General features: G+C 33.9%; 3 protein-coding genes and 1 long non-coding RNA gene across 5 annotated transcripts in view; 2 read left to right on the plus strand and 2 right to left on the minus strand.

The window, feature by feature from the left end:
- Window positions 1–439: 439 nt before the first annotated feature.
- Window positions 440–7,700, plus strand: LOC119644612. The gene is made up of 5 exons (XR_005248543.1): window positions 440–1,206; window positions 4,791–5,128; window positions 5,195–5,255; window positions 5,316–5,476; window positions 5,577–7,700. It is a non-coding gene; the product is annotated as an uncharacterized LOC119644612 (long non-coding RNA).
- Window positions 7,701–9,542: 1,842 nt separating this feature from the next.
- On the minus strand, window positions 9,543–13,927 carry LOC119639145 (sentrin-specific protease 1). Of its 2 annotated transcripts, none has more exons than XM_038036381.1 (7): window positions 13,072–13,927; window positions 12,583–13,010; window positions 12,208–12,452; window positions 11,182–12,151; window positions 10,960–11,103; window positions 10,696–10,891; window positions 9,543–10,629 (listed from the first exon to the last, which is right to left on the minus strand). In XM_038036381.1, the coding sequence occupies exons 1-7, from the start codon at window positions 13,462–13,464 to the stop codon at window positions 10,009–10,011; spliced, it is 2,997 nt and encodes a 998-aa protein (XP_037892309.1). In that variant the 5' UTR covers window positions 13,465–13,927; the 3' UTR covers window positions 9,543–10,008. The 2 variants fall into 2 exon arrangements, with proteins under 2 accessions (XP_037892309.1, XP_037892318.1); XM_038036390.1 differs by having other exon boundaries at window positions 12,208–12,434; window positions 13,072–13,926.
- Window positions 13,928–16,681: 2,754 nt separating this feature from the next.
- Window positions 16,682–23,652, minus strand: LOC119633633. The gene is made up of 6 exons (XM_038027277.1): window positions 23,635–23,652; window positions 18,921–19,298; window positions 18,266–18,575; window positions 17,514–18,187; window positions 17,096–17,444; window positions 16,682–17,030 (listed from the first exon to the last, which is right to left on the minus strand). Exons 2-6 carry the CDS (start codon window positions 19,173–19,175, stop codon window positions 16,705–16,707), a joined length of 1,914 nt encoding a protein of 637 aa, XP_037883205.1. The 5' UTR covers window positions 19,176–19,298; window positions 23,635–23,652; the 3' UTR covers window positions 16,682–16,704.
- Window positions 23,653–24,329: 677 nt separating this feature from the next.
- LOC119633642 (auxilin-like protein 1) overlaps window positions 24,330–24,854 on the plus strand; it is a 1,613-nt gene continuing 1,088 nt past the window's right edge. Inside the window, exons 1-2 of the mRNA XM_038027288.1 lie at window positions 24,330–24,437; window positions 24,519–24,854. Of these exons, the coding sequence (XP_037883216.1) occupies window positions 24,408–24,437; window positions 24,519–24,854 (366 nt within the window). The 5' untranslated portion in view covers window positions 24,330–24,407. The remainder of the gene's footprint in view (window positions 24,438–24,518) is intronic.

Genomic DNA, 24,854 nt, shown 5'->3' on the forward strand with positions numbered 1-24,854 from the left:
AAATTTATTTAACAAAATTTATTGTTAACAAGATTCTTATTTTGCCGCTTTCACCGATTTGAAATATGACATGTGATCAAGACAACAACAAGAAACAAACTGTTTATAAAATGCATACTTATACAATAACGTTAACGCCATCCGTTGTTCACAATTATTTTTTTCTTTCGTTTCTTTTTATTTGATAAAAAACACAGAGATGGCAATAAAATCTTCGTTGGTTGGTTTGTTGACTAGCACAAGAAGAAGAAGACATAAAACACATCTGTAATTCTAGAACTGAAACACCTGATTCTTAAACATATGTTTATTTTCTTTTTTTTATTATTTTTTAATAGGTGTGATTTTCAATCAGTGATTTCAATATTTCTAAGTAAAAAACAATTTTTATTATTCATAACGAAAAAGAGTGAAAATTGAAATCTTTTATTCTTTTCCTTTTAAAAACTTTTATGATCATTTGTTTATCTTTCTTACAACTTTTAATTCTTCTTATATTCGTAGTCGTGTATATAAGAGAGCGTATAGTGCAGATTTGCAAATATGAAGAGATAAATCCGTTGAAGAAAGGTTTGTGTTTAAAATTTCTCCAAATAAATAGCAAGATTGGTTAACCACATTAAAGGTTTCAAATGGTAATAAAAACCACTATGTACGAGTTAAGCACTTTTTAAAACAATATATAAATTATACCGGTGGCAACATTATATTGGCTACAGATGCCGCATGTACCTCCACTCCAGCGGACAATAATTTGCCTTTTGCTCCTCCAATGTCAATGATGAATGTGACTGTTCTTTTAATTCCAATTAATAGGAGCAAAAATGTATAGCAATTGTGCAATTAGCTAAAGAAAGATTAGCTGGGAATGCACTTTTAAAGAACAATCCATTAAATTATAAAATGGGAGATAAATTGATAATTATTACTCGTCGCCAAGAGGAATGCGAAATTTAATACATATATCCCGACGGCACAATAGGACAAGAGATACCATAACACCCAGAGTATAAAACAAGTAATAACAATCCAAAAATATGTATGAAAAAAAAAGAGAAATTTTAAATATAAAAAATGTTTACTGTGAAGTTTTTTCATTGTATTTATAACACAAATATCACAAGTTTAAGCAAATTTGATGAGAGAATGAATTCAAGTACGTTATATATCCTTGTCATCTTTTAAACTTTCAACCAAATATGATAAGTAAGTTCTTTAAAGAATTCAAATAATTTAATTTAAATACATTTAATTTAATGTAAAAAAGCAAATTTATTATTTAAAGATTTTAAAAAGTAATAATAATAAATAATATAAAAATTATGAAAAATAACCGAAGTAGCAACAAATACATGTGAACAATATGTAACAGCAAAATACACACGGCCACGGTGCCAGATTTACAACACAACCACACAAGATTAAGAGACTCCGATCTGCCTGAGTGGTCGAGTAGGCAAGAGTCTCGACTAGCAATTATCAATGGTCGCGCGTTCAAATCTCAAGTGCGGTTTTTAATAAAGCCGAAAGCCTTAGATGCTAGTCTTAGAATTTTATTCTCTGGCTAAATTTATAATAATAATAAGAATTAAGAGGCTCTGAGTAAAATTTACTTTGCTTCACATTTCATACGGATGCTCTAAAACATTGGTGAAAATATGAAATCTAATTTTTGAGCGTAAAACTTACTTTGCTCATAAGCGAGAATGCATGAATGAAAATTATTGTTACAGATTTGCTTTAATAAACAGCAAGTAACTTATCCGGCAGTGGTGTGGCCAGAGGCAGTAATTTAAATACAGCAGTTGAACGAATTCACTGCTTATCATATGTTTACACCAAGAGAAAATCAATGCTGTATATATTGTTGAGGAAAATTACAAAAAAATTGACAAAATAAAAAACATCTGGAAAAGAATCACATATGGAAACATGAAAAGCAATAAACGCATTTTATTTCCAATTTTAAATTTATTTGTCAAATTCATAAATTTAAGCGATTTTTTTTTTGCTTTGTTTTACTGCGTCAGTGGAGTCTTTTGAAGTCATTTTACTTTATTCTTTATTTCATTAATCAGTCAAAAATCGAATTCACTTTTAAATTAACTTTCTTATCATGATTTTTTGTTTATATTTGTTGTTTACATTTATCTAGATTTTTTTAGTTTTTCTTCTCAAACTATATGTGTTATTTAATGATATGGTAACACAGCTTCTCAATGTATTTCCGTTTCCGACTTATTAATCCGAAAAGCGAAATAACGTAGCTTTGATTGGAAGTCTTAAGCATTATAATAAGATGAAATGAAAATCATAATTCAGTGGCAACACTGTATATCCTGTACATTATAATACGAAGTCGAGACAATGACAAATCAAACTTTGATTCTATATTTTCATGTAATTTATACATATATAATTCATTTTCATATTTGCACTAACATGACGGTATCTTTTCTAATTTATATCACAAATATATTTATTCAAACATGCCTCTTTACTCATAAAAGACGTCCATTTTCTTTTTCAAAAATAAGCAAGCGCAGCTAAAAAAACAAGTATTACCAGATTAAAAATTTTCAAAGAAAAAATCTGTTTAAAAAAAAAAACCGAGCAAAATTTATGTGTTTTACCCTTTATCGCATCTATGCAATATTGTTAAAATCTGTAGCGAAATTCTTCAGTTCACATTTATTAGGAATTACTACTCATGCAATTACTGAATCTTGCTTTATTATTTGCATCGGAAATATCTTTTTTATCAATTGGAAATATCTAAAAAATCGCAGTGCATACACAAACATCAAAATGAATTTTTGATATTGAAATAATGGCGTGAGTATGCTGAAAAGCCTACGTTTGGCTGAAATTGACGACGATATATAGCTTGTGAATTCATTCATGCAGTATCTTGGAAGTTTTAACATTAACATTTTTTAATTATTATAATTATTTAATTATTATTATCAGAAGTCTTAAGACGCTAGCAACCAAACTATGGGGCGTATTGAAAAACTCTACCGCATTTGAGATTTGAACCCACGACTCTCGATGTGTTAGTCGACATCCTTTGCTTACTCTGCCACTCCTTGTTTTAAATCTTTGCTTCTCAATTAAAAAGCTTATTTATTTTTTACATTAATTTTCTTATTATCAATTTTCATATATTGGTCTTTTTCCATTTATGTTGACCTTTTTTAGTTTTAGCTACTCAATCGATTTACTTTTACTTCCCAAATAAAATTGTAAAAAGCAGGCGGGCGTAACTTTTCACCAAGTTAACTATTTTACGGCCAAATATACCTAATAAGCGAACGCGTCTTTATTGTGTTTGCGATCAGCAGCGAACAGCGCACTCACCTGCCTTGCCATATCGATTGAGTAATAAAAATAAGCGAATCGATGTAACTGTAAACAAACAATATAAGTAACAATAAGAAAAAAAAAACAAATTCAATTTTTCAAATCATATAACGTAGCGAAGATTACGTATTAGGGATATAAAGTTTGAGAAGTTATAAATGTGAATTAAATCGCCTTTAGTTCTTCCTCTACACCGTTTTCGTTTCATTTGTTCATACCACACATGCCTAAGTTTTCATGCTTGAACTGCTTAAAAACTTCAATTTTTGCGCCATATTCATGGCTTTCTATCGATTCAACTGTCAAATATCAATTGCAGATATTCGTGCACTGTTCCTTTGTGTTTTCAGATTAAAACAAAAAAATATATTCGTGGATGTATAGAATGTATAGGGACTATAATTGAAATATTTGCGTATGCGTATGATTCTATTTTTTTTCTCGCAATTTTCGAGATATTTTAATGAAATTTGATACACTAAGATTTTTTCTTTCCCGAAAAGTAAGCCTTCGTATGAAAACATGTTTAAAGGTTAATATTTTATGATGAAAATTGGCCCAAAATCGTTATTTGACATGAAAATTAACTATACTAAATTTTGATTAAATTGATTTATAATTTTTTTTTTTATTTTTATTTATTATTATTATTATTATTATTATTATTATTTTAATTTTAGACTAATGAATTGAATTCTTAGACTAAAAAAAAGACATTGAGCACTAGCAACACAGGCTATCGGCTCGTTATTTTATTTTATTTTTATTTAATGACAAGCACATCTTCATATGACAAAATGTCGAATTTTTAGTAATTTTGTAAATAATTAGATAGATGAAGAACAATAAGACATCTGACCAACAAATTAATCTTTGATCATTGTCGTCCGTTATAAGATCTTCCCATGGATACAAAGTATAATGTTTTGTGTTTTATCACCAAAATATATAAAGAAATGTATTAGCCGAAGTGGTGTAGGGCATTTAATGCTTGGCTCCTGCATATTCTTTAATTTCTTTTGCATTCCCATAGAAGGGGGTGCAGAGAAACATTCGCTTGCTTACTATCTACATAGGTCTCATTCATTCATTATTTTCATATTTTTTTGTCCACAATATATTTACACTTATAGATACGTAAGACCCAGTTAATAAGTATACACTGTATTAGGGGGTTGCATTGCAACGCTACTCTGTCTGTATAACTAACTGTATGAATAAATGTAGAATGACATCAATAATAGTATTGCATATTCTTTTCGCGATTAAACATATAATGACGCCAATAGGACAAAAATCATATTGTGTCTTAGTATTGAGTTGTCAGCAAGCCAACGACCGTTTACTATGAAATACAAGTGTAATTCCTACTAGTTACCGTATTCTTTTCTACATTATACCTAACGCAGTTATTTTATTCATTATAGACAGATTTACGAGAGCGTCTATATAACTAAGGCACTCATGAGAGAAAGACGCCCTGCTCTTACCTAAAGCAAAACAAAAAAAATGTATCGTGAACTATGAGAACAACGGGACTATTATTATTACCATCTTATAGAGTCCTAATCAGGTAACATTCCTCTACCATATATGAAATAGCTGTCTTTGCAGCAGATGCCGGGACCGGCATCCTCTTAAGCTAATACATCAATGGTCTTCAGCTATCATATAATCCAGATAGGAATTTGAAACGGACCATCAATCTTTTCGAAAGTTATGCTAATTTCCTTAAATTACTTTGAAAGATCATCTTGCTATAAGCGTATGTATGCTTACACAAAAAATTATATATATAATACTGAAGTTTACTTTTATATGTAATCTCCAGAGTGTTGTCTCCAAGTTTGATCAATTACACAAACTTATGTCTAACGTAGTGCTTCGAATAAGTAATTAAGAAATTTAAATTTTTGTATAAATACCATTAATATTTCTATTTATCTATATAGAAGTCGCCGCAGCATCGAGTCGTCACAGCGTTCAATATTGCGATTAGTCGAACGAACGATAGCCACCAATAGTTGCTAGAATGCAATATGCATAGTAAAGAACCCATAATTAAAAATGATCACTCTATACGCATAGTGCTTAACATCATCTGTGACCGGCGGTAAGTGAGACGTGATATAAAGATAACGTTCACAGCATATACGATAGACTAATCGTTTAAATTGTTCTTTCCATGTTGTCATCAAACTCGGCAAGAGAAGATTCTTGCAAAAATTGATAGCCTCATCGTTGACCCAATCATGGCCACATTAAATATGCGTATCACGTTTCTGTATCACGGCTGTATCCATATGGAATTTTGATACTGAAACTATACTATATACTACCTGCAACGATTATAGTGACATTAATGTGCTTAAGGTTCACTGCATGAAATCCGTTACGGCAAACCACTCTTCGGAAGGATCATGATTAGTTTGGAATGAACCATTTGAAGAATTAAAAGTACAACGTTCCTAACTGACAGCACGCTGACATTGCGTTATCATCGTGAACTTTACGAGATTGACTCTTCCGCCACTTCATCCAGCGCGTTCTCAAATTTTCAAATTTTTTGTTCTAGTGTTGTTGTGTTAAATTATTGTGAAGCATCGAGTTCTTCTCGCAAAGGCCTAACAAACGAACATATTATTACTATTATCCGCAATATGGGCGTAACATAAAGTTGAGAAAGTTACAAAATTTCTTCAATTTATTTTTGCTTCGGTTGTAAAGATGCAGGCTGGTCGGTTCATCTTCTTTCTCAATAAATCTTTTCTCCGATCGCAGTAAAAAAGCAGAAAGAATCAAATAACTTGACTATCATATACGAAATGAACAATTTCTTTACATGACGTCGAAGTCACCCTAACTGCGATGACATACAGCCTTGGACGCGTACAGAATGGATGCCTTCGTTAAGGATATGTTAACAATCCCTGGTCACAACTCGGCAATTTTTACGCTGGACGGGGTGACATATACAATTTTACCAAAAATGAATTTAACATCAGCAAAAGTGTCTTCGTCATCGTCACGGCCAAAACACCATCGGCGCTATATATATTTAAATATCTTAAATGATAAGCAAGCAACAAGTTACCCTTTAAGTAATTTTCATAAGCCAAATGCAAACTGGAGACTAGGGCTGGACAAATTTCTTCATCGACGGATTAAACAGAGCAATGTATAATTATTATCAAGAATACAGTATTCTGCAGCATGGATTTTTCCTCATTTTAAAATTGGTCATCCTATGACCTAATAAAAAAAAAAAAAAGAAAAGAACTTAAACTTAAATACATTTCTGGTAGATACGACCCATTTGCAGCGTCTGCATGCGCGAATAAATTGAATTGCTTGAAGTTTTAAACGAAGTGGACTGGATTTGACGAAATCGTGGGACGACGATTGCCCTTGTAAATATGCGTTTCTCACTCTGGAACTTAAGATATTCTTCAGTGCGACAATTTATCAAATTGCTGGACATCTTCTGTGCGAAGATTATTCCTTTCTCAGTTATCGAACAACTGGTGATAAGGAAAAATTGATGAATGTGAAAAGTCTTTTCCAAAAATTTCAATTTCTAAATGTTTTACATTCAACATGAAACGTAATTCCAAGTGGAAAAAATCGACACCTTTCCGGATTTTATTTTGCTAATTATGCGATATAATAAGAAAAATTAAATTTTAACAAAGAAAATTCTACTTTCCCTGTGATATTGAAAAACAGTCACTGGCCCAATTTATTGATTGTTTAGCAGAATCAACCAATCGCAGGGGAGAGTCAACTATTTGTTCGGTTTGTACTGGAGAATATCTTCAAAAAGCTTCCTTTCTCGGAGCAATCGTCATTGTCGTCTCTATATGTCTTTAATCGAAAACAATGATTTACTCAAAAATTCAAAAATTATGCAAACGATACGAGGTACGCTTTATAAATCCTTATAAATTATCCGATATCCGCGATGGACGCGTTAATTTACCGATAAATGTTCGTTTATTCCAAATTTATTTATATTTATAGTCTCGACTTGGCTGCACGTTTAATGAGCTGACTGCACGCAGGTTAAGGAAACAGTCAGGCAAGATGACAGTGTTACAGCCAAGCCTTTAGCCGATTCTGTTCCTTTGTTTCTTCATCTATTAGCAGATTATTTACCGCAATAATATGAGAGAAGTGCCACTAAAATTAAAAAATTCATATTTAATTTATCCAAAAGTTAATAGTAGTAGTGTCTCCTTTATAAAAACTTTTACGGTTTCGTTGATTGCATTTTGGATAGAAATGTCTGTGTAGGTAGGTCTTTTATCCCAGCTCGCTGCGCCCAATTCGCAATAAATTATTTTTAAAGTTTATATAGATTCCTTCTTTGTAATCGCATTGCTCACTTTATTTAAATGTTTTTTAAGATAAACCTAGAATGGGCAAAAGTTTCTATAATTTGAAGAAAAATGGAAAAAAAAAAAATTTTTTTTTCTTGATAGTTTGGTTCATTAAAATGATGTAGACCTTTTAATTTTATTCTTAAAAAGTCTTCAAATCTATAGTTAGATAGTTTTCGATCCTCACCGTTAAAGGATGAGTGAATTAGGTGAAGGAAAAAATTATGTTTAAGTTTATTTGCGCATTCATACTTGTAACAAAATCATTGCCCAAGAGATTTAAAGATAAGTAAGGTCTTTTGACTCAAAGATGATAACATGATATATTTCTCTGATATGTATATCGCTAGCAATTGCAGAGATTCTTAGCTTTTTTTTTTTTTTTTGCCTTCCGTGAATGAGATAAATACGAATGTTTTTGAAAACACCGGAAATTGCTTTTGTCATCCATAAAAAAAGTGTAGACCTTATCACGTTTCGGCTCGTCGGAGGTTGCCTTTAAGAATCTGCTTTCTTTTTCTTTGAGTAGTAGTAACCAACAAAAGTGCAAAAGAGATGGCAAATGAAAAGTCTTAGGTAAAAAAGCCTTCGAAATATTCAATAATCGTAGTAGAATATATAAATATAAAATATGACTGCGCTCGATACTATTAAGAAGAATTGTAAATATCTATACGGTTCACATTGTTTCCCGTTAAAAATCTTTGGACGTCAGGACATGTCGGTGATGAAAAATTCTTGGAAACACCTATAAGAACTGCAAAATATTCTTAGAAAGGATGTCATGCTTATAATGAATCAAATGTTACCGTTACCGGCCCATCATATCATTACGAAGATTAAACTCAGCCTTGGGACAATTCAACTTTATGGTAAAGGCAGTAGTAACCATCAACTAGTCTCTCACTTTTTCTTTACGTAATGCGACAATTCGAGTTTACTTTATGCTGATTGTGCTGATGTTAGCAGCAGCAACAGCAGCAGCAGCAGCAGCTCTCGGAAAATCGGAGTCAAATTAACATTCATTCATATATAAGCAGAGACTGACAGTAACCGAATAAACTCAATTCTGCAATCTATCTGCCCGCTCTGTCTTATACTATAATGGCACACAACCTCCGCACCTCTCTTCCATAAATAAAAAATATATTAGGAGGTCTATCGGAGGCAAACAACTAAAGTAACTAACTGGATATCATACGGCCCTCGGATATCAAGCGCGTCAGATAATCAAAAAACTGTCGAAACTTATTTGAGGGACAATTTCGCCATACATTTATTTATATGATTTTGATCGGGATCCACAGAGAGTATAGCAATATTTTCAAAAATTATATTATTTTGATGACAAAATTAAAACAAAAAAAAAATATATATATATATAGATTTTAAATATCATTCCAGTTAGGTGTATGTATGTATGTATGTATGTATGTATGTATGTATGTATGCTTGTATGTATAAGATCATGAATGTTATATTATGATAAATTTTTATAGATAACCCGGAGTTAAAGGGTTTTTGTTTCCAAACTTAAACATCTACACAAGCTTAAATTTAACGCATTGCCTTGAACAAGGAATGCAAACATTTTAATATATATATTAATTTTATTTTTTTTTTTTTTCTCTCTTTTTATTCTTTTTAATTTTAATGTTTATCAATTTTTTGAATTCACAAATTTGATCGTTCTTAAGTTGCAGTGCAGCAAATAAGAAAGCTCTTTTATAAGAAATTTTTTTTTGCATTATAATCGTTTTATAATTTTGTTGTATTTTTGTTGATTTTTTTTCCTTTTTGTTTGAAGAGACGGTGTTTTGTCGAATTTAGCTCTGTTATATGGTTGTTGTTGTTATTGTTTATCTATTTTTTTTTTTTTTTTTTTTTTTTTTGACTTTGGATCACTTACTTTTTGTGCAAACGATAAAAACGGAAAAAAGGAGTTATCTCAAAGTCCTGGTTGCTCCGTGATAAGGTGCCGCGTTCAATTGAAACATATTTTGTTCTTCATTGTTATACAATTTTTGGAATTCTTTTAATGGCAGAAACCCGAAAGTCCGCATATAAAAACCTTAAACTCAAAGCAAGAGAAAAAAAAAAAAAAAAAAACAAGTAATTACGACAGATGTAGTTTGGCAGATACTAGTGGCGAGAGGTCAACGTAGCTTAATCTTTTAAAAAAATTTTTAAAAATTCCCAATTTAAAGAATTAAATACAAATTAATATACCGAGAAGTTAAAGTTAGCGAAGCAATCCAAACGGACTTTACTGCAGCAACTCTCCTTGAACAATTTCAAGAATCATCTTTTGCCGAAAATACTCCATATTTTGTTGTGAAAAGGTGATCTCTTTATTACGCGTTACATACTCCGCAAACATGCAGCTAAAGACGCCGCAATCGCTACCATTCATTTGGCGTGGTACGTCTGGTACAGACTCAATTAAAAATTGACTGGTGTCAAATGGTTGTTTGCGTTTATCCATCGATTCATCTTTCAGATATTGCTCAAGAGCTTTTAGTACGTTCGGATTAGGAGTCCCCATTGAATCGTAGTATTTAATAGTGCGATTTTTCAAATGAATAATGGCCATACACCAATGAACGCCGCCAACGTGAACTGGAACTGGCAATATATCCTTGGTAAAAATGTCCACTTTACGCGTCCAACGTTTAACGCCACCGTAGCCAGCTTGCATTAAACGTGGTATAAAGAAAGTGTTCATCGCATATACGGTAGGTAGACCATTTGATTTGCTCTTCTTTTCGCCGCGATCGGTGAGAAGATTCATATAGAAATTGATAACCTCATCGTTAAGCCAATTATGACCGCACAAAGTGTGTATGTCACGTCTGGTTATATTTAGGTTGAATTTCGACACCAACACCTAAAAAGGAAAGCATAATTTACGTAAGCACACACGCAATACTTATGGTGGTTTTTTTCTTTAAACCTGATCCGTTGGACCACATATAGCGGCATTAACGCGAGTGTTGTGCTCCTGTGTTAATTCTATGAGCTCCGATTCGGCGACGGGTTCTTCGAAATCATCTATTACCAATAGCTCAGGATCAACAATTTGAAATGTACGTAAACGTTCTTGTATTTCAGCTTCAGCAGCACGTCGCGCTGCAGAGAATTTTTCTACCCTACAGTCAAAATCAATACCAAATAGATTCTTTTATATGGTAGAAAATGTAAAAATATTTCAACTCACATAGTATTAGTTTGTTGAACTTCACTGAGTCGACTCTTCCGCCGCAGAGACCATTTCGATTTAAAATTTTCAAGCCAATTGTCTTTGAATTTAGGTGAAGCATTCAATTGCTCTCGCAAAGTATTAACTGGCTCCACAAACGGCCTAGCGCATGCATATCAAAATGAAATTATTGGTAAATATCCACGTGTGGTCATAATATAAAATCTAAAAAAAACTTACAAATCAGTGTTCTTCGGTTTCTCTTTATATCCTTTACAAATATCCAGGTAATTCGGTTTATCTTGCTGTTTAATGTTGGTACGAGCCGATAGGGTGTGACGATCATCGTTACCTAAGTCTATAATATCGCTGACGTCGTCTATAATGACTGTAGACACCTTAGCTTTAATTTTATTTGCCACCGAATTTCTGTTGTTTGACACTCCAGCCAAAGTAAGTTCATCGTCATCGTCGTCATCATCTAAATTAATAGTCGACGAAAGTTGGGGACGCCTGAAGTTCATAGATGGAAGGCCCAACGGTCGTCTATTAGCACTCGGCGAACTACGTGTTGAAGAATTTGCAGTAGCAACTAGCATAGCCGATCTTTTACGTCTTGGATCAATGTGATTGTTGGACTTAGTTTCAGGAGCTCCTGTATCATACATGGAGGGCATTACCTGCTCCAAGAGCTGCTTATATTTTTCGCGTTCCTCATTTTCTCTTTCCTGAGTCAAAATAGAACGATAATTGGATGGCCAGGGAGTGGTGGGAATATGATTTAAGCCATTTAAAACACGAACTGAGCTAGATGTTGAGGCTTCTGAAGAACAAATGCTGCTTCCATTAGCTCGGCGACCTAACATGTTGCCGCGTACTTGTTGACGACATACGTCTGCATAACTCATATGATTGGCAGGCAACAATTTCGGTACCAAAGCTTTTTCTGTGCGCCAATCGTACGGTGCAGAGTGCGCTAGTTTTGCCTGGAACTTAAGTCGCTCCTCATTGCGATGATTTATGGGAATGTTATACACCTTTGGTGCAGATCTGTTTGCAGTGCTGCAAGATGGCTTTTCATCAAGATCTTTCACTGCAATAGGATCTTCATCATCGTCAGAGAACTCGATATCGGCATAAGTAGTGTTTTTAATCAATTTTTGATCAATTTCTGGTGCAGAAAAAATTGATTTTCTTAACGGTGGTTTATCTATAAATAATCATCAGAAGAAGATAAGCAATATAAGTTAAACTTGGTATATTTACCTATAGAAGTTAAGGAACGACCGTTCGACATCTCCAAAATGTTGCGTTTGCTTCTGATAGCACTTACGGTTCTATTAAGCAATAACTGTTTGTCGTATTTTGATGGTGGCAAAAAACGAAAGTCATCGTCTTCCTGAATTTGGCTGATAAATTTGGGGAAACGATTTTCCACTTTTCGGTATTTTATCTGATGAAGACCAGACGTCTCCCCCGACCAATTCTCAGATCTGCAATCAAGCATATAACTAATGTCGTCATGTAAAATGAAAAAAGTCAAAAAACGATTGCAGAGGTTTTATATTGAGAGCCACTTCAACTTCGCTCTTTTATCTCTTTGATAATAATAAAAGAAAAGTACTGTTTTAACAAACTCACCTTCTCTTACGTTTGGTTTCTTGGGTTGATGACTGATGGGTGGAACTGGTATTGAAATTCAATAACTGGCGTAACTTGTTTAATATGTCGAACCCCATCGAGGAAGCGTCTGGTTTGCGCGAACAATTATTTGGCTGGCCCGGATTGTAGTTAGACACTTCTTCAAAAGTCTCTATATCTGAACAATCGCGATCGCCTTCGTACTCGTTGAAACGATTATAGTGATTTACTTGCAACACTCCGTTTTGCCCTGATTGCAGAAAATACTGCGGAGACTCGAAGTCTTTTTTCGTACGGAGGGTGCGTACTTCCGGATGTGCGCAGTGATTCAGCAATCGTATATTAAACCTCTCTGTAGATATTGCTGTGGGTGCTGATCCGTCGGTTTTTTTGACTTTATCTTCAGTTCCAACTAAGGAAAGGTTACGCTAAAAGCCAACCGAAGATTTGCAATATAAATTTTTAAACTTTCTAATAACTAAACCTTACCAATCTACAATCAAGCAAATGCTGTTCTTGATTTTGTTGTCCCTCGGATTGTGTCGATGCGCCCGTCCGCCGTTTAGGAACACGAGTTAGTATATATTCAAATTCTTCTTCTTCGGTTTCGTCTTGTGGTTCTTGGGAGTTTTCTTTTTCTACCACTACGTCCGAATCAGTACTTATATTATCTGCTAATTCAATGAAAAAGTGACTGCAATCGACCTCCTCTCCTGCATCTGGTTCGATAGCTCCTTCTGTTTCGTTGTTTTCACGCACATGAGTAATCAATGCAGACTCGGCTTCTGTCTCTGTGGAATTGGGACTTCTAGAGCTTGGAACCCGATCGTTAAGTATGTGATGTAGGTTATCGTCTAGAGCCGTGTTTTCAATGTACATCATCAATGCAGCTGGGTGAAGGCGGCTCTTGACGCCTGCTCCGCCATCGACAAACTGACAAAATGTTGAATTTTGATTTCGTTTTTTATGTTTCTTCAAACAACGCTACTTCCTTTTTCTTTTCTTTTTTTTTTGTGAATTCTACTTTCTTTTCTTCGTGTACCCCGTAGTGCGTATGTGTTAGCAATAATGGTAGTGGTGGTGATGAACACACTCCGGCGTCTCTTGCAAAATTTGTTTGTTTTTTCAAAGCCAAAAAAAAAAAATTAATACTTACTTAAAATCTGCTTGAAATTTTAAATTTTATTGTTTTAACAATCTGAAGATTTTTTGCTTAAAAATTTTTCGTTTCACAAAAATCACTTTTGCAGAATAACTTGCAAGATTTTTTTTTCGGTAAAAAAGAAAAAAGGCCGCAATTCCGCTTCTATAATGTGAGGTATTCAGCATGAACAAGGTTGCTTTTCTTAATACTTATTTCTTGCAACTCTTATCAATTAAATTGTTTGTAAGCGTCAATGAAAATTTTTATTTGATTAAAATGAATGAGAAACCTCTTAAAATAAGCAAAATTGTATCGTGTACGATAATGATGCAGAATGCAGCGAATAAACATTCATTTTAATTTATTTACGCTTGATTTGCAAAAATGCGCAATAGATATTTTTATTAGCTTATAAGATAATCTTTAGGAATAAAAATGGACATGCAACCCTGTAATGAATTGGAAAATTATTTAGATGTCAATTGTATAACTTCTATCTCACTCCAATTAACTAAAAACACAATATTGTTTCTTTAACCAACCAGAAGTTTTATACTGTCCATTTCAAGGTATTTTCTAATAAATTTCTAAATACATTTTAGGGATTACGCCCGAAAAAATACTGACAAACTCTTTGTGTAGTATGAAACGAATTGTACCTAGCTTGGGCAAAAAATTCTCCAAGTTTGAAAAAGTTATGGGTTTTTATTACAATTAGTAAAAACTAAATAAATTGCAAAAGAAATTTTTGTTCATTAACAAGAAATTTCAATATTAAAAACTGAACATTAAAGCGCTTCAGTGAAAACTTTTCCAGGAAATTAAATTAAAAGCTTTTCCATTTGACTTAAGCTTTAGATATAATTTTATAAATAGATTATTTAAAAGGCCATCTTGCTGTAACATAATTTCGTGAAAATTTTTTGTTCATTTTCTAACTCCTAAGTCTAAGATTATTGATAAACCTTTTCATAAATTTTTCACGGCTTATAGGTAAAAAATTTGTTGCTATTTTAACCAACACTGCATAATAAAAACTAGGGTTGATAGGTTTCTGGCAATCACACTTTAATAGGGAATTTTATGTTATATCACTTGTTTGAAAATGATTTCTTTGTTTCGTGGTTGTTATTAGTGTGGAAAGAAACAAAGTATATATATGCGCGTAAGCAAGCATGTGTGTATATTAAAAAAAAAAAGGCGCAATTATGCAATGGCCACAGTTACTGGTAATAGTTAGTCGTCCTTCAAACAAATAGACGCTGAATAAAACGAATAAATGTGATGATGATATATGATGTAGAAGTTCGCACAATGCATATTTGCCAAAATAATTGCTAAGTTTTCTGCATTTTTATATATTCGGTGCTTTCATTTTTTTACGTTTGTTTACGTACAGTAAGCAAAGCACGAAAAACATGCTTTTTCAACAGATGCAGAATTGTTTTCATTAGATATATGTAACACATACACATAGTCGTCGATTTAAATGTAAAACAAAATTCTTGTTTTTAATTATTTTGTGATCACAAATGTAAACTGTTTCGCGGTAGCTTCAAGTAAAAGGACTACAAATTACAAAAAGTGTCCGATCGTTTTAAGACATAAGAGGATGTACGTATTTTCCTACGAACAAAAAACATTCGCAAAACATTGATGAGGCTAAAGTAATTTGAAAGGATTTCAAATTCTAAGCATTTGCACCAAATTTTTGTACGTTTAATGAATAGACTTGAGGTATTAAATAAATACGTCGATGCAAACCGAGCGGCTTTCACACTCCGCTTATCTATTTTTGTTCACTTCCCACTTATGTAGCGCGTTAAAACGTGAACCATAGCCTTGCTGAAAAATAACAATTCTAGGATCGCATTGCAACGTTAAGTTCTTTTTAATTCCTCAACCAAAATGCTTAAAATAAGGCTTACTTAGACAACAATGCTTTGCATTCGATAATTGAAATTTTTCGTTCCAGCTGCTTAAGACATATATCATAAGTAATATATGCCAAAAGCAAAGCAATTGAAATTGACATTTTAAAACAAACAACCAACATGCTATAGTCAAGTGCAAGGTCGATTATCAGACACCCTACAACACTTCGCTTAATTAACAATACACCGAAAATTATACATTACTTTTATGTAAATGCATAATTTTCATTAAAGGTCTCATATTGGCGGATACTTAAACGTCTACGTGATCTAAATTTAGTAAATTTCATTTACTTTTCCAGTTGCGCTTTCGTCCCCTAAATAAGCTTAATCGCCGTTGAAGGATTTGCTGTCGTAAGCGCCTCTATATATAATGCGGTTTACAAAATACAATCTATATCATCCAAATTCCCTATAGTTGATTTAATAGGGAGCAATTTTCATCATAAAATATTAAAAATAAGGCATTTTTAGCATATAAAATCTTGTTTTCCGTTAGAAACCATATATGGGTAGAGATTCATAAAATAGACCTTCCTGCTCCAAACTCAGTAGGGTTACTTTTTACTGTCAAGTTAGTATTGTGAACGAATTTTCATTAAGAAGAATTGCAAGTTAGGCCAGAGGTTCAAAAAATGGCTCCCTATAATCAATTTATAATGTTGCAATTGCCTTATTCGGCGAAAACTGCAACTCTTTGCCTTATTTTGAAAAAGGGGTTGAAAAAGTGGGCCGATCCGAACCACCTTCAGTAGCGTTCGTGCAAATTAACACAAAAATTGTATTGATGGATAACAAACGTTAGACGGACAGACAAGCTTAGATCGATTCAGCAAATGATTCCCAATCGATTGCTATTATCTCAAGTTCTTTTAACTATTGTACATATCCGCACCTTTGTACCACGAGTGGTATAGGGTATAGAAAAAAGTGGCTCACAAAAACCAAAAATTAATTTCTTATATAATATAAAATATGTTAATATATATGTATTTAGAAATAAAACAAGAATTTAGCTTAGCAGCATACTGGCGTAAATTCGCACTAAGATGAATTTTTGGTAAGATTTTTACAATTAAAGCATATAAATATTAAATTCCATAATATTATGCTGATTGCGTAAAGAGCTGCTGCTAAGCCTACACTAGCTTGAAAGGATAAATTTACTACGACCCAATGAGCCAAAGTACCCCATACCAGAATCAATAAACCGTTAGTAAAATGAACCGGAAAACGTATTGCACACCATTGCGAGTGAGGCATACTCATCTGTAATACCCAGTCTTGAAGAAACAGTGTGACCGACTGCCCGAATCCCAGCAATGCTGCCGAAACGCTTAATAGTAGTTTTGAAGTAGAAAAACTAATAACTTGAAAATAAAAATTTTAAATTTAACTTTAATTAATTTTGCATAGTAATCGCGCATTTACTTACATATTAAAGCTAAGCCTTTGGATGTGCACCCCAAAGTATGCCATTGAAATTTATGCTTATATAAGCTGTTACCGAAGCGCGGTGTCATCAATGAGAAACACATCCATGGAAAGGCCAGCAATGAGAAGAGAAATGGAATTTCGGCATTTTTAATCGCATGATGGCTAACCGCCAGTCCGGGTAAAACTGTTAAGCACATCACATAAGAAAATATATCGGCAGACAAAAGGAATGTCGTTGAATATAATTTCGGTATTAGTAAAGCTTTATGTAAAGGCACCACTATTTTATCTAAAAGATTTGACCATAAATGAGTGGTTACATCACGAGAAAATTGTTGTAATTTATCCTATACATGTACATATATAATAGCGATCAGTGAATAATTGAAAATTTGTTTTAACGATCTTACACTTACTAAATTACTAAAGCCAGGGATCATAATCGCGTCCCTGCTCATCTGTAAGCCGTTCGATGCCGATTTATTCATTGATTGTGAGGCTTCTACACTATTTCTACCATAATTTTCTATGGTAGCTGAACTAGAACGAATGACCGATAGGTTTTCATCTTCTTCAGGTATTATTTCCATGATTTCCACACCGTTTGGATTGATAAAAGTTACATCCATCTCATCTGTGGGTAACATGTAATGGCGATTTTCAACAGCTGCTGCTGCCAAAGCAATTGCTGTAACATTATTATGTTCAATTATGGGATTTCTCCATGTACGCATTTCTATGCCGTCCAATTGATCAGTTAAACTGCTCGGAAATCTACCCAATTGATGATGTAATGGCGTAAACGATGGCTCCGCTTTTATAACGGATATGCGTTGAGTAATAGCGCCCTCCCGATGACGTGTAATAATGAGACTTATGGGCATGAGATTCACCAGTAGGGCGGACATCAAAACAATAGATTGAGCCGTACCATAAAGGGTACGCAAATTTGTGAATGCAAATGAAAGGAACAATTGACAGAAAGCTTCACCGCACAAATGTATCGTTTTGCGTACAAATTTATCCTCTCGTGGGCGGACAGCTTCTAATATAACATGAGTTTTCCAAATAAATAAACTTGAGCCGATGCCTAAAAGAACGTGAAAGGGCAATGAGAAAAATTGAAATAAATTTACCGGAAAATTTCTATTCACTTCCGCTAATGTACCTGCGAAGAATCCATAGAATACTATGGCTATAGTCTGTGTAGTTGTCGTTACCGTTACCCAAGCTGATGAAAAGAATATGCCGCTAATCATTAAAGAACAGCAAGTGATTAAAGTTGCCAATAGGAATACGTGACGATATTTGACAGTCTCCCTTGTGCGACCGTGATATTCGGTGTTTAGACGTTCCAATATGCTGCGGCACAACTGACCGGTAGCTTGATAAACAATCGCCGGCCATATACGTAATACCAGATCTTTATCGGATTCAACGACATTACCGTACAAATACGCAGGCGTAGCTAGGAAAGCCTAAAAGGAAATGAAGGAAGAAGAACAGAGCGCGCCTTAATTAAAGAATAACATTGTAGAGGGCGCATGGCGCAGTGGTAGTGGCAGTGATAGTGATAGTGATAGCGGTAGTGGTAGATTCTATTTTGATAAACAATATATATATATATATATATATATATATATATATATATATATATATAAGTTTTACATACGCTAACGTATGCTGCTGCTTACAATTGTTTTCTTTCGTTATCAACACAAACATTACACTCATACACCCTTAATTCAAATATTTCGTTAATAATGAGTTAAATATTTTTCATGTCATGTATGAATGAATGTTTCTTCAATCTGTATACACACATGTATTACAAAACCACACAACATATACTTCTGCTGTATGTGCTTCTTAATCACTCGTCTACGTTGTACGCCGGCGGTAGCTACTGTTGCTGTAACAGGACGTCGTACACCGCCGGTGGCACCGACTACTGTGCCGCTACCGCCACTTGAGCCAGTTAATAGAGATGTGCTCTCTAAAACGTTACGTTGCAAGGGATCGCGTGTTTCCCCTCTGTAGATATTATTTGCAGAATACGAATAAGAAGAGCCTTCCATCTGGATTGAGCTTAAGCGGGATTGGTTGACCGCTTTAGTGCCGTATTAACTCTCCACCCGAACACTTGATTTTGAAATGCAACTGCTCATAAACTACCTTACACAATTCGAAAGAATCGTTAGCTTTAGCATGTGCTTGAGAGAATGATTGAGCGAAAGGGAGAAAGAAAGAAAGAGAGAGAACGAGAAAGTGAGAAAGATAGGGAAAAAAATATCAACAACGTTATTTATATGAGAAGGTTTTGATAAGCGTTATCGGGTTTTGATTATATCTGGCGGAGGAGATTGCCGCTTTAGCAATGCATTCATTCATTCATACATTCATTCTTTCTTTTCTCTCTTCAAATATATTTATAGTTCATTCTTTAATTTATTTTCATAATATTTTTTATCCAATAAATAAATAATAAAAAGATCTTCCGCTTCATCATACCCGATACGATTTTTTGAAATCGATGTTTTATTAGTACGCTACGTCTATGCTCTAATATAATGGATCGCTATTTGAGTGCGTAAAGTATTATGAATTATGTTATTTTTACCAGTTGCACAAATGTAATGTAAGTTACGATTAAGTCAAAGTTTTTGTTCATTATTTTGTTCTAAAATTGATAGGTCTATCCAAATGATCCGTAACGACTATCAACAAGCTTTACGCTTAAAAGCTATTACTGCAGAAAGGAAAACGAAAAAGTTACGAACAGCACCCAGTCTTACTGCAAGATATACTGCACGATGGATGAGCTGCCGTGTAAGGGCATTCTGCTCCACGTGGCAGAAATCTGAGACATAGTTTAAACGTTTCTGGTGTCTGGTGTAAAACATCCCCTGGGCTAAGACAGCTGATGGTAAACGATGTCGGAGAGACTCGTCACGCGAAAAGAATCTGGGCTAAGAGCTATGATGAAAGCTTCGTCGTGATTATTATGTTCAGTTATTGCACTTTATTGGTCCAACATGTTAGAAAGATGGACGAGCGATGCACTATAAATTTGAACCGTCATATAAAGTGCTTTGTCAGGAAACTAGAACGAATTGTTCTTGCGATCTTTAAGTTCGCTCCCATATCCGGAGGAATATCAAAGAAGTGGAAGAGTTTAACACTATATTGTTCACTTCCCATTTTGATCCTAATATTTCTAATATCAATATAAAATCCCGCAATTATCATGAAAATGTCAGAAGGATTACAAAACAATTGACGATTTTACGGACGTGGAAAACGTCTAGCAAACGTATCTTTGACGGCTAATCCCTGCTTTTAAAGTGGACGGAAATGAGCATCGTCTCTTTTACTTTAATAAAAAGCCGTTCAAGTTCTAATCCCGTTATTATTCCGTTAGTTGGGAAAAAATGCATGATTGCATTTAAAGCATTTTAGCAACTTAAAGCGTTCGATCATCGCTTCGACTCGAGATTCAATTTGATTCGATTCGATTCGATCAATCTAGATTGTTAGAATTGAACTATGAATTGTTAGACTATCCATATCTATCACATATCTAATTGCCTTTGATTTTTATATTTTGCCAAACTGAAAAAAAGTAAAAATCTACTTAAAAAGCATTTTGCATAAAGTGGAAGTGGATTTATAGGAGCATTCGATTTAGGTTTCGCAGAATATGACTATACCGCCCATTACTTGTTGTTGTACAAGTTGTATATTAAGTTTGTGTGGATGTATGCAGCATGCAGGAGGGCTTGACATAGATTCAATTTTTACTACACCGATCAATTTAGAAAATTATTCTAAATCAATCCAAGCTTGTCCGTCCGTCTGATCGTCTATCTGTCTTGTTTGCTTGTGTTCAATCTGCAGGCCACGAATTTTTGAAACTTTTCGATGAAATTTGTTGTTACATTAATGTGTTTTAGGCCCAAGGACGAACGCTATTAAAAATGGCTTGAATCGGATCACTTTTTCAACCACTCCTCACATAAAATTTTATTTTAAAAAGTCATCGTGATTCATTAGGATGTCTTTACCTCTTTTTAACAATAATTTTTAAAATTATTTTATTTAATTTGTAAACATTTCGATTATATTTTTGAATTGTACTAGTAATGGAATAGAGCCCAGTATCAATTCGATCACGAGCTATACTTAACTTGCGCTATACATACATATCTGTAGGTATTACTATAATTTATTAGCGGTTATATCTACTTTCTGTGGGGCAGATTTTTTTGTTTTCAAGTGATTTTATTATTTTATAAATATTTTATCCCGTAACACACGCAACGTAAATTTCCCAAACGATAAACGTGTATTTAATTGTCTTTGTTAATCAATTATGAAGATTTCGTTGAAAGCGGCTTAGAAAGTCAAATATTACACATGGTAATTGTAATCATTTTAAGGCTCCTTACTCCTGATATTTGTTTTCTTCTCCTCAATAAAAGTGCTAATATCTCTAATGAATATTATTACAAAATTCATTTATTATTTCTTACGTATTTTAGATGATTATCCGTAAACCTTGAACTGAACGAATTCTAATTCATATAAATTGCTTGGTCTATCGCCTCTATATGGCGGGCGGCATTTCTGCGCAATGCAATTCTATCCGTCCGCAAGTAGATCAACGCCATTTGGAAATAGATTAAGTATATAATTTTTTATTGTCAATCAGTTTTGGTATACAAGACCTACTATGATTAATAAAGATCGTCATCATTATAGTTGAACAATTGATCAGCGGGTAAAAGGCTCCCCTTCCGATTTCTTATTAATATATATATATATATACATCACAAAAATTATATAATACATCAAACTAAAATTTCTAAGCCGCTGGAATATGCGTTAGAGATCCTATAAAGTACATAAATATTGTTGCGTAGTAGACGATGACGGAATCCATTTAGCACACGTCTGTTCGCTATGTATGCGCCTATGGGCAAGGTGTCGGGTTACGATCGCAGCCCCGAATGCAGCAGAAAAATCGATTAATAAAGGAATTGATTAAACCAGAGTGTGGTAGAGTGACACTGGTAGTGGCGACGGCAGACTCAACGTTATCAGCTCTTTCGAAAGGCGCAAAAAGAAAAAAAACTCTCATCGTAGAATCTTGGAATTTCATAATAAATAGATTCGATAATAAATTATTAAGAATTAAGAAAGTGAATATTCGCAACCGTTGCCTAGATGCTGTGGGAGGATTCTTATAACTTTTTGAAGAGTCTGTAGTAAAATTATGTTTTGCTTCCATTACAGTCGTGCGGTATTTTATGAATTGCTTTCGTTGACTTAGTTTAATTAAAGAGAAATATTATTTGAGGCAGTTATGTATGTGTGGTTTGCATAACGGTATTCATCGGCATTATGTATACATCAGGGTTGTGCAACTTCTCACCGCGGGAAACGATTTGATTTCATCTCCCCTCCGCTTATTCTGGGAACATAAAAAAACGTTCGGGGGACATCGATCTGAATCGACTACGCAGTTTCTAGATGAAAATAAACGCGCCTAACTTAAGCGCTTCGGAAAGATACTATGTGTCTGAGTAGCGAAAAGCGAGAAGCGAAAAATCATATCTTGATCAGCGTAAAATTGTGATTCTGTTTAATCATATCCGCTTGTCGTCCATGCGGTCTGCAAATATTGCTTAAACATCAGAACGATAAGTTGTGAACATTATTCTCAAGATTAAGATTCAAAGCGAATCGAACATAACGCCCCCCTTACTTGTGGTTGTACGTACGAAATGAAAAAATTTAGGGTAATTTAGGCGGATAAAAGTGCCATTTCCTGCAGATCTTGTATTCGGAGTACAATTTTATCTTATTGCCCTTTCTCCCTTTCCGTAATTTATTTTTCCCTTTTTTACTTCTTTAACTTTCACGAGTCTACGAGAGTACGAGAAAAACAAGACTTTTGGTTGCTTCACACATGTTACATTTCCTTTTCTACTGACACTGTACTCTGGGCACCTTTTTCCGTATTTTCCTCGTGTGCTTTCGTTCCACTATCTATATCTGGTTTGTGGAACAGAGTTTGGCGCACTCAGAAACGCTTGACCTTCTATTATATTGATCGATCAAGAATCATTTTCTGAATTGTACTAAGCTTCCCTGTCCGTCTGATACCTGTCCATGTAAATTTGTGTTCAAGCTACAGGTTGCAATTTTTGAGAGATTTTAAGGAAATTCGGTACATTTGGTACGTGACTTAACCTAAGCAAGAATGATATTGAAAATGGCTCGGATCGGTCTATTTCCCTGACCACTTTTCCTGTAACGGCTCATTTTGAAATGTCGTCATATGGAAAAAGTATTGCAATTTTCATAATTGCTTGACAAAAGTCGCTGGCTAAAAATAGTTTGACAAAAATTTGATTCGTCGCATATAACTGCTATTATGGAAAGTGATCTTTACGGGTTAAAAAGGTTTAATTTTCTATATTTCATGGTCAACATTGGATCAAAACAATAAATTGACAAAGAAATCGATCTTACCGTATTTGGATCAAGCATCTAAGGATTCTCAGAAGTTTGAAGCCTTTAAGATCTAATCCAAAAGATCTAATCGCTAATGTTTTGATATAAAAGTTACGTGGCATAAATTTGAATCGTATAAGTCTATTTCGTGGCTTTTTGCCTGTTTTACCTCTTCGACCTACTAGATGTAGCATGATTTTTCAATTTTATCAATTCCGTGCATCAAAGTTTTTTTTTGAAGGTAACCAGCCTTGTGAAATCGTATATCTTGACCGGATGCGATTCAGCAATGGGATTAAGGAGATGATCTGTTTGAAATGCAGCCTTTTCAAGAAAGTAAACAGCCAGGAATGTGCCACCAACGAGGCCGAGATGTCGACTGAAACACGATTCGACGTGGTGGTGGCGGCCTTCTTTTTCTGTATGATGTCATCATCGAATATCTAAAAAGTTAAACGGAAATGTTATAAAAATCTAAGTAGATTTAAGTAAAATTTCTGATAACAATCGCTCATGTTTTGCTAGATTTACATGCACAAGTATGTATGTGTTGATGTGTGCAAGATTTACGCAGATCATTTTTATGAACGGAAAATAATTGTAATGATTTGGTTATCGTTTTAATATTTAAATAAGATAAAGTTGTTTTTGTTGTTTTGCTGCCTCTCGTATTCATTTTAACGGCAGATGTAAAATAGAAATAGTTATTTTTTCACTATAAATTGCAATCAAGTAGCATTTAATCTTATAAGTATACGAACGACAGCGGTACAACGTGAACGGTGTTAACAATGAAGTGGAATAATTTAATATTTGTGTTGGTATGTATGCAGAATAATTTTAAATAAAAAAGAAAAAAGTTTTTTTTTTTTTTTTTATACTAAAATGATAACCATATTTAGGTCCTGGCTGGATTTGCCAGTGGCATGACTTTGCCGGAAACTGACTCTGCAGCTTTAGAAAGGGCGGCAGAAGTTGTCGCTGCTGAAAATGATGATTACACAGTATTGGAAAAACTAAGTGATAGCTTGGTTCATGCAGAAAATTTTAATGAAGACTTGGAACTACAAGACGCCCTAGAAGACGCTGATGTGGTTGTAAGCATAACAGAAACTGAAAATGATGAATATGCACCCGATGCCAGTGCTAATGAGGAAGTATCTCAAGACAGTGATGTAGTTGAAGTGAATTCTGGTAACGATGAAGCAGCTGAAGTCTCTGTAGTTGAAGAAAATTCT

Source organism: Glossina fuscipes, unplaced genomic scaffold (genome assembly GCF_014805625.2).
Source record: "Glossina fuscipes isolate IAEA_lab_2018 unplaced genomic scaffold, Yale_Gfus_2 0, whole genome shotgun sequence".
NCBI classification, from domain to species: Eukaryota; Metazoa; Arthropoda; class Insecta; order Diptera; family Glossinidae; genus Glossina; species Glossina fuscipes.

Excerpts from the sequence above, each read along its gene's own strand:
- LOC119639145 (XM_038036381.1), bottom strand. The coding sequence starts at position 13,464 with ATGATGTACATTGAAAACACGGCTCTAGACGATAACCTACATCACATA. Across the intron at positions 13,011-13,071 it reads ATTTGCTTGATTGTAGATTG|CGTAACCTTTCCTTAGTTGG; the intron begins GTAAGGTTTAGT and ends GTTGGCTTTTAG. Across the intron at positions 10,630-10,695 it reads TATGTGGTCCAACGGATCAG|GTGTTGGTGTCGAAATTCAA; the intron begins GTTTAAAGAAAA and ends TTTCCTTTTTAG.
- LOC119633633 (XM_038027277.1), bottom strand. The coding sequence starts at position 19,175 with ATGGAAGGCTCTTCTTATTCGTATTCTGCAAATAATATCTACAGAGGG. Across the intron at positions 18,188-18,265 it reads ATTCTATGGATTCTTCGCAG|GCATCGGCTCAAGTTTATTT; the intron begins GTACATTAGCGG and ends ACGTTCTTTTAG. Across the intron at positions 17,031-17,095 it reads CAAAGGCTTAGCTTTAATAT|TTATTAGTTTTTCTACTTCA; the intron begins GTAAGTAAATGC and ends TTTATTTTCAAG.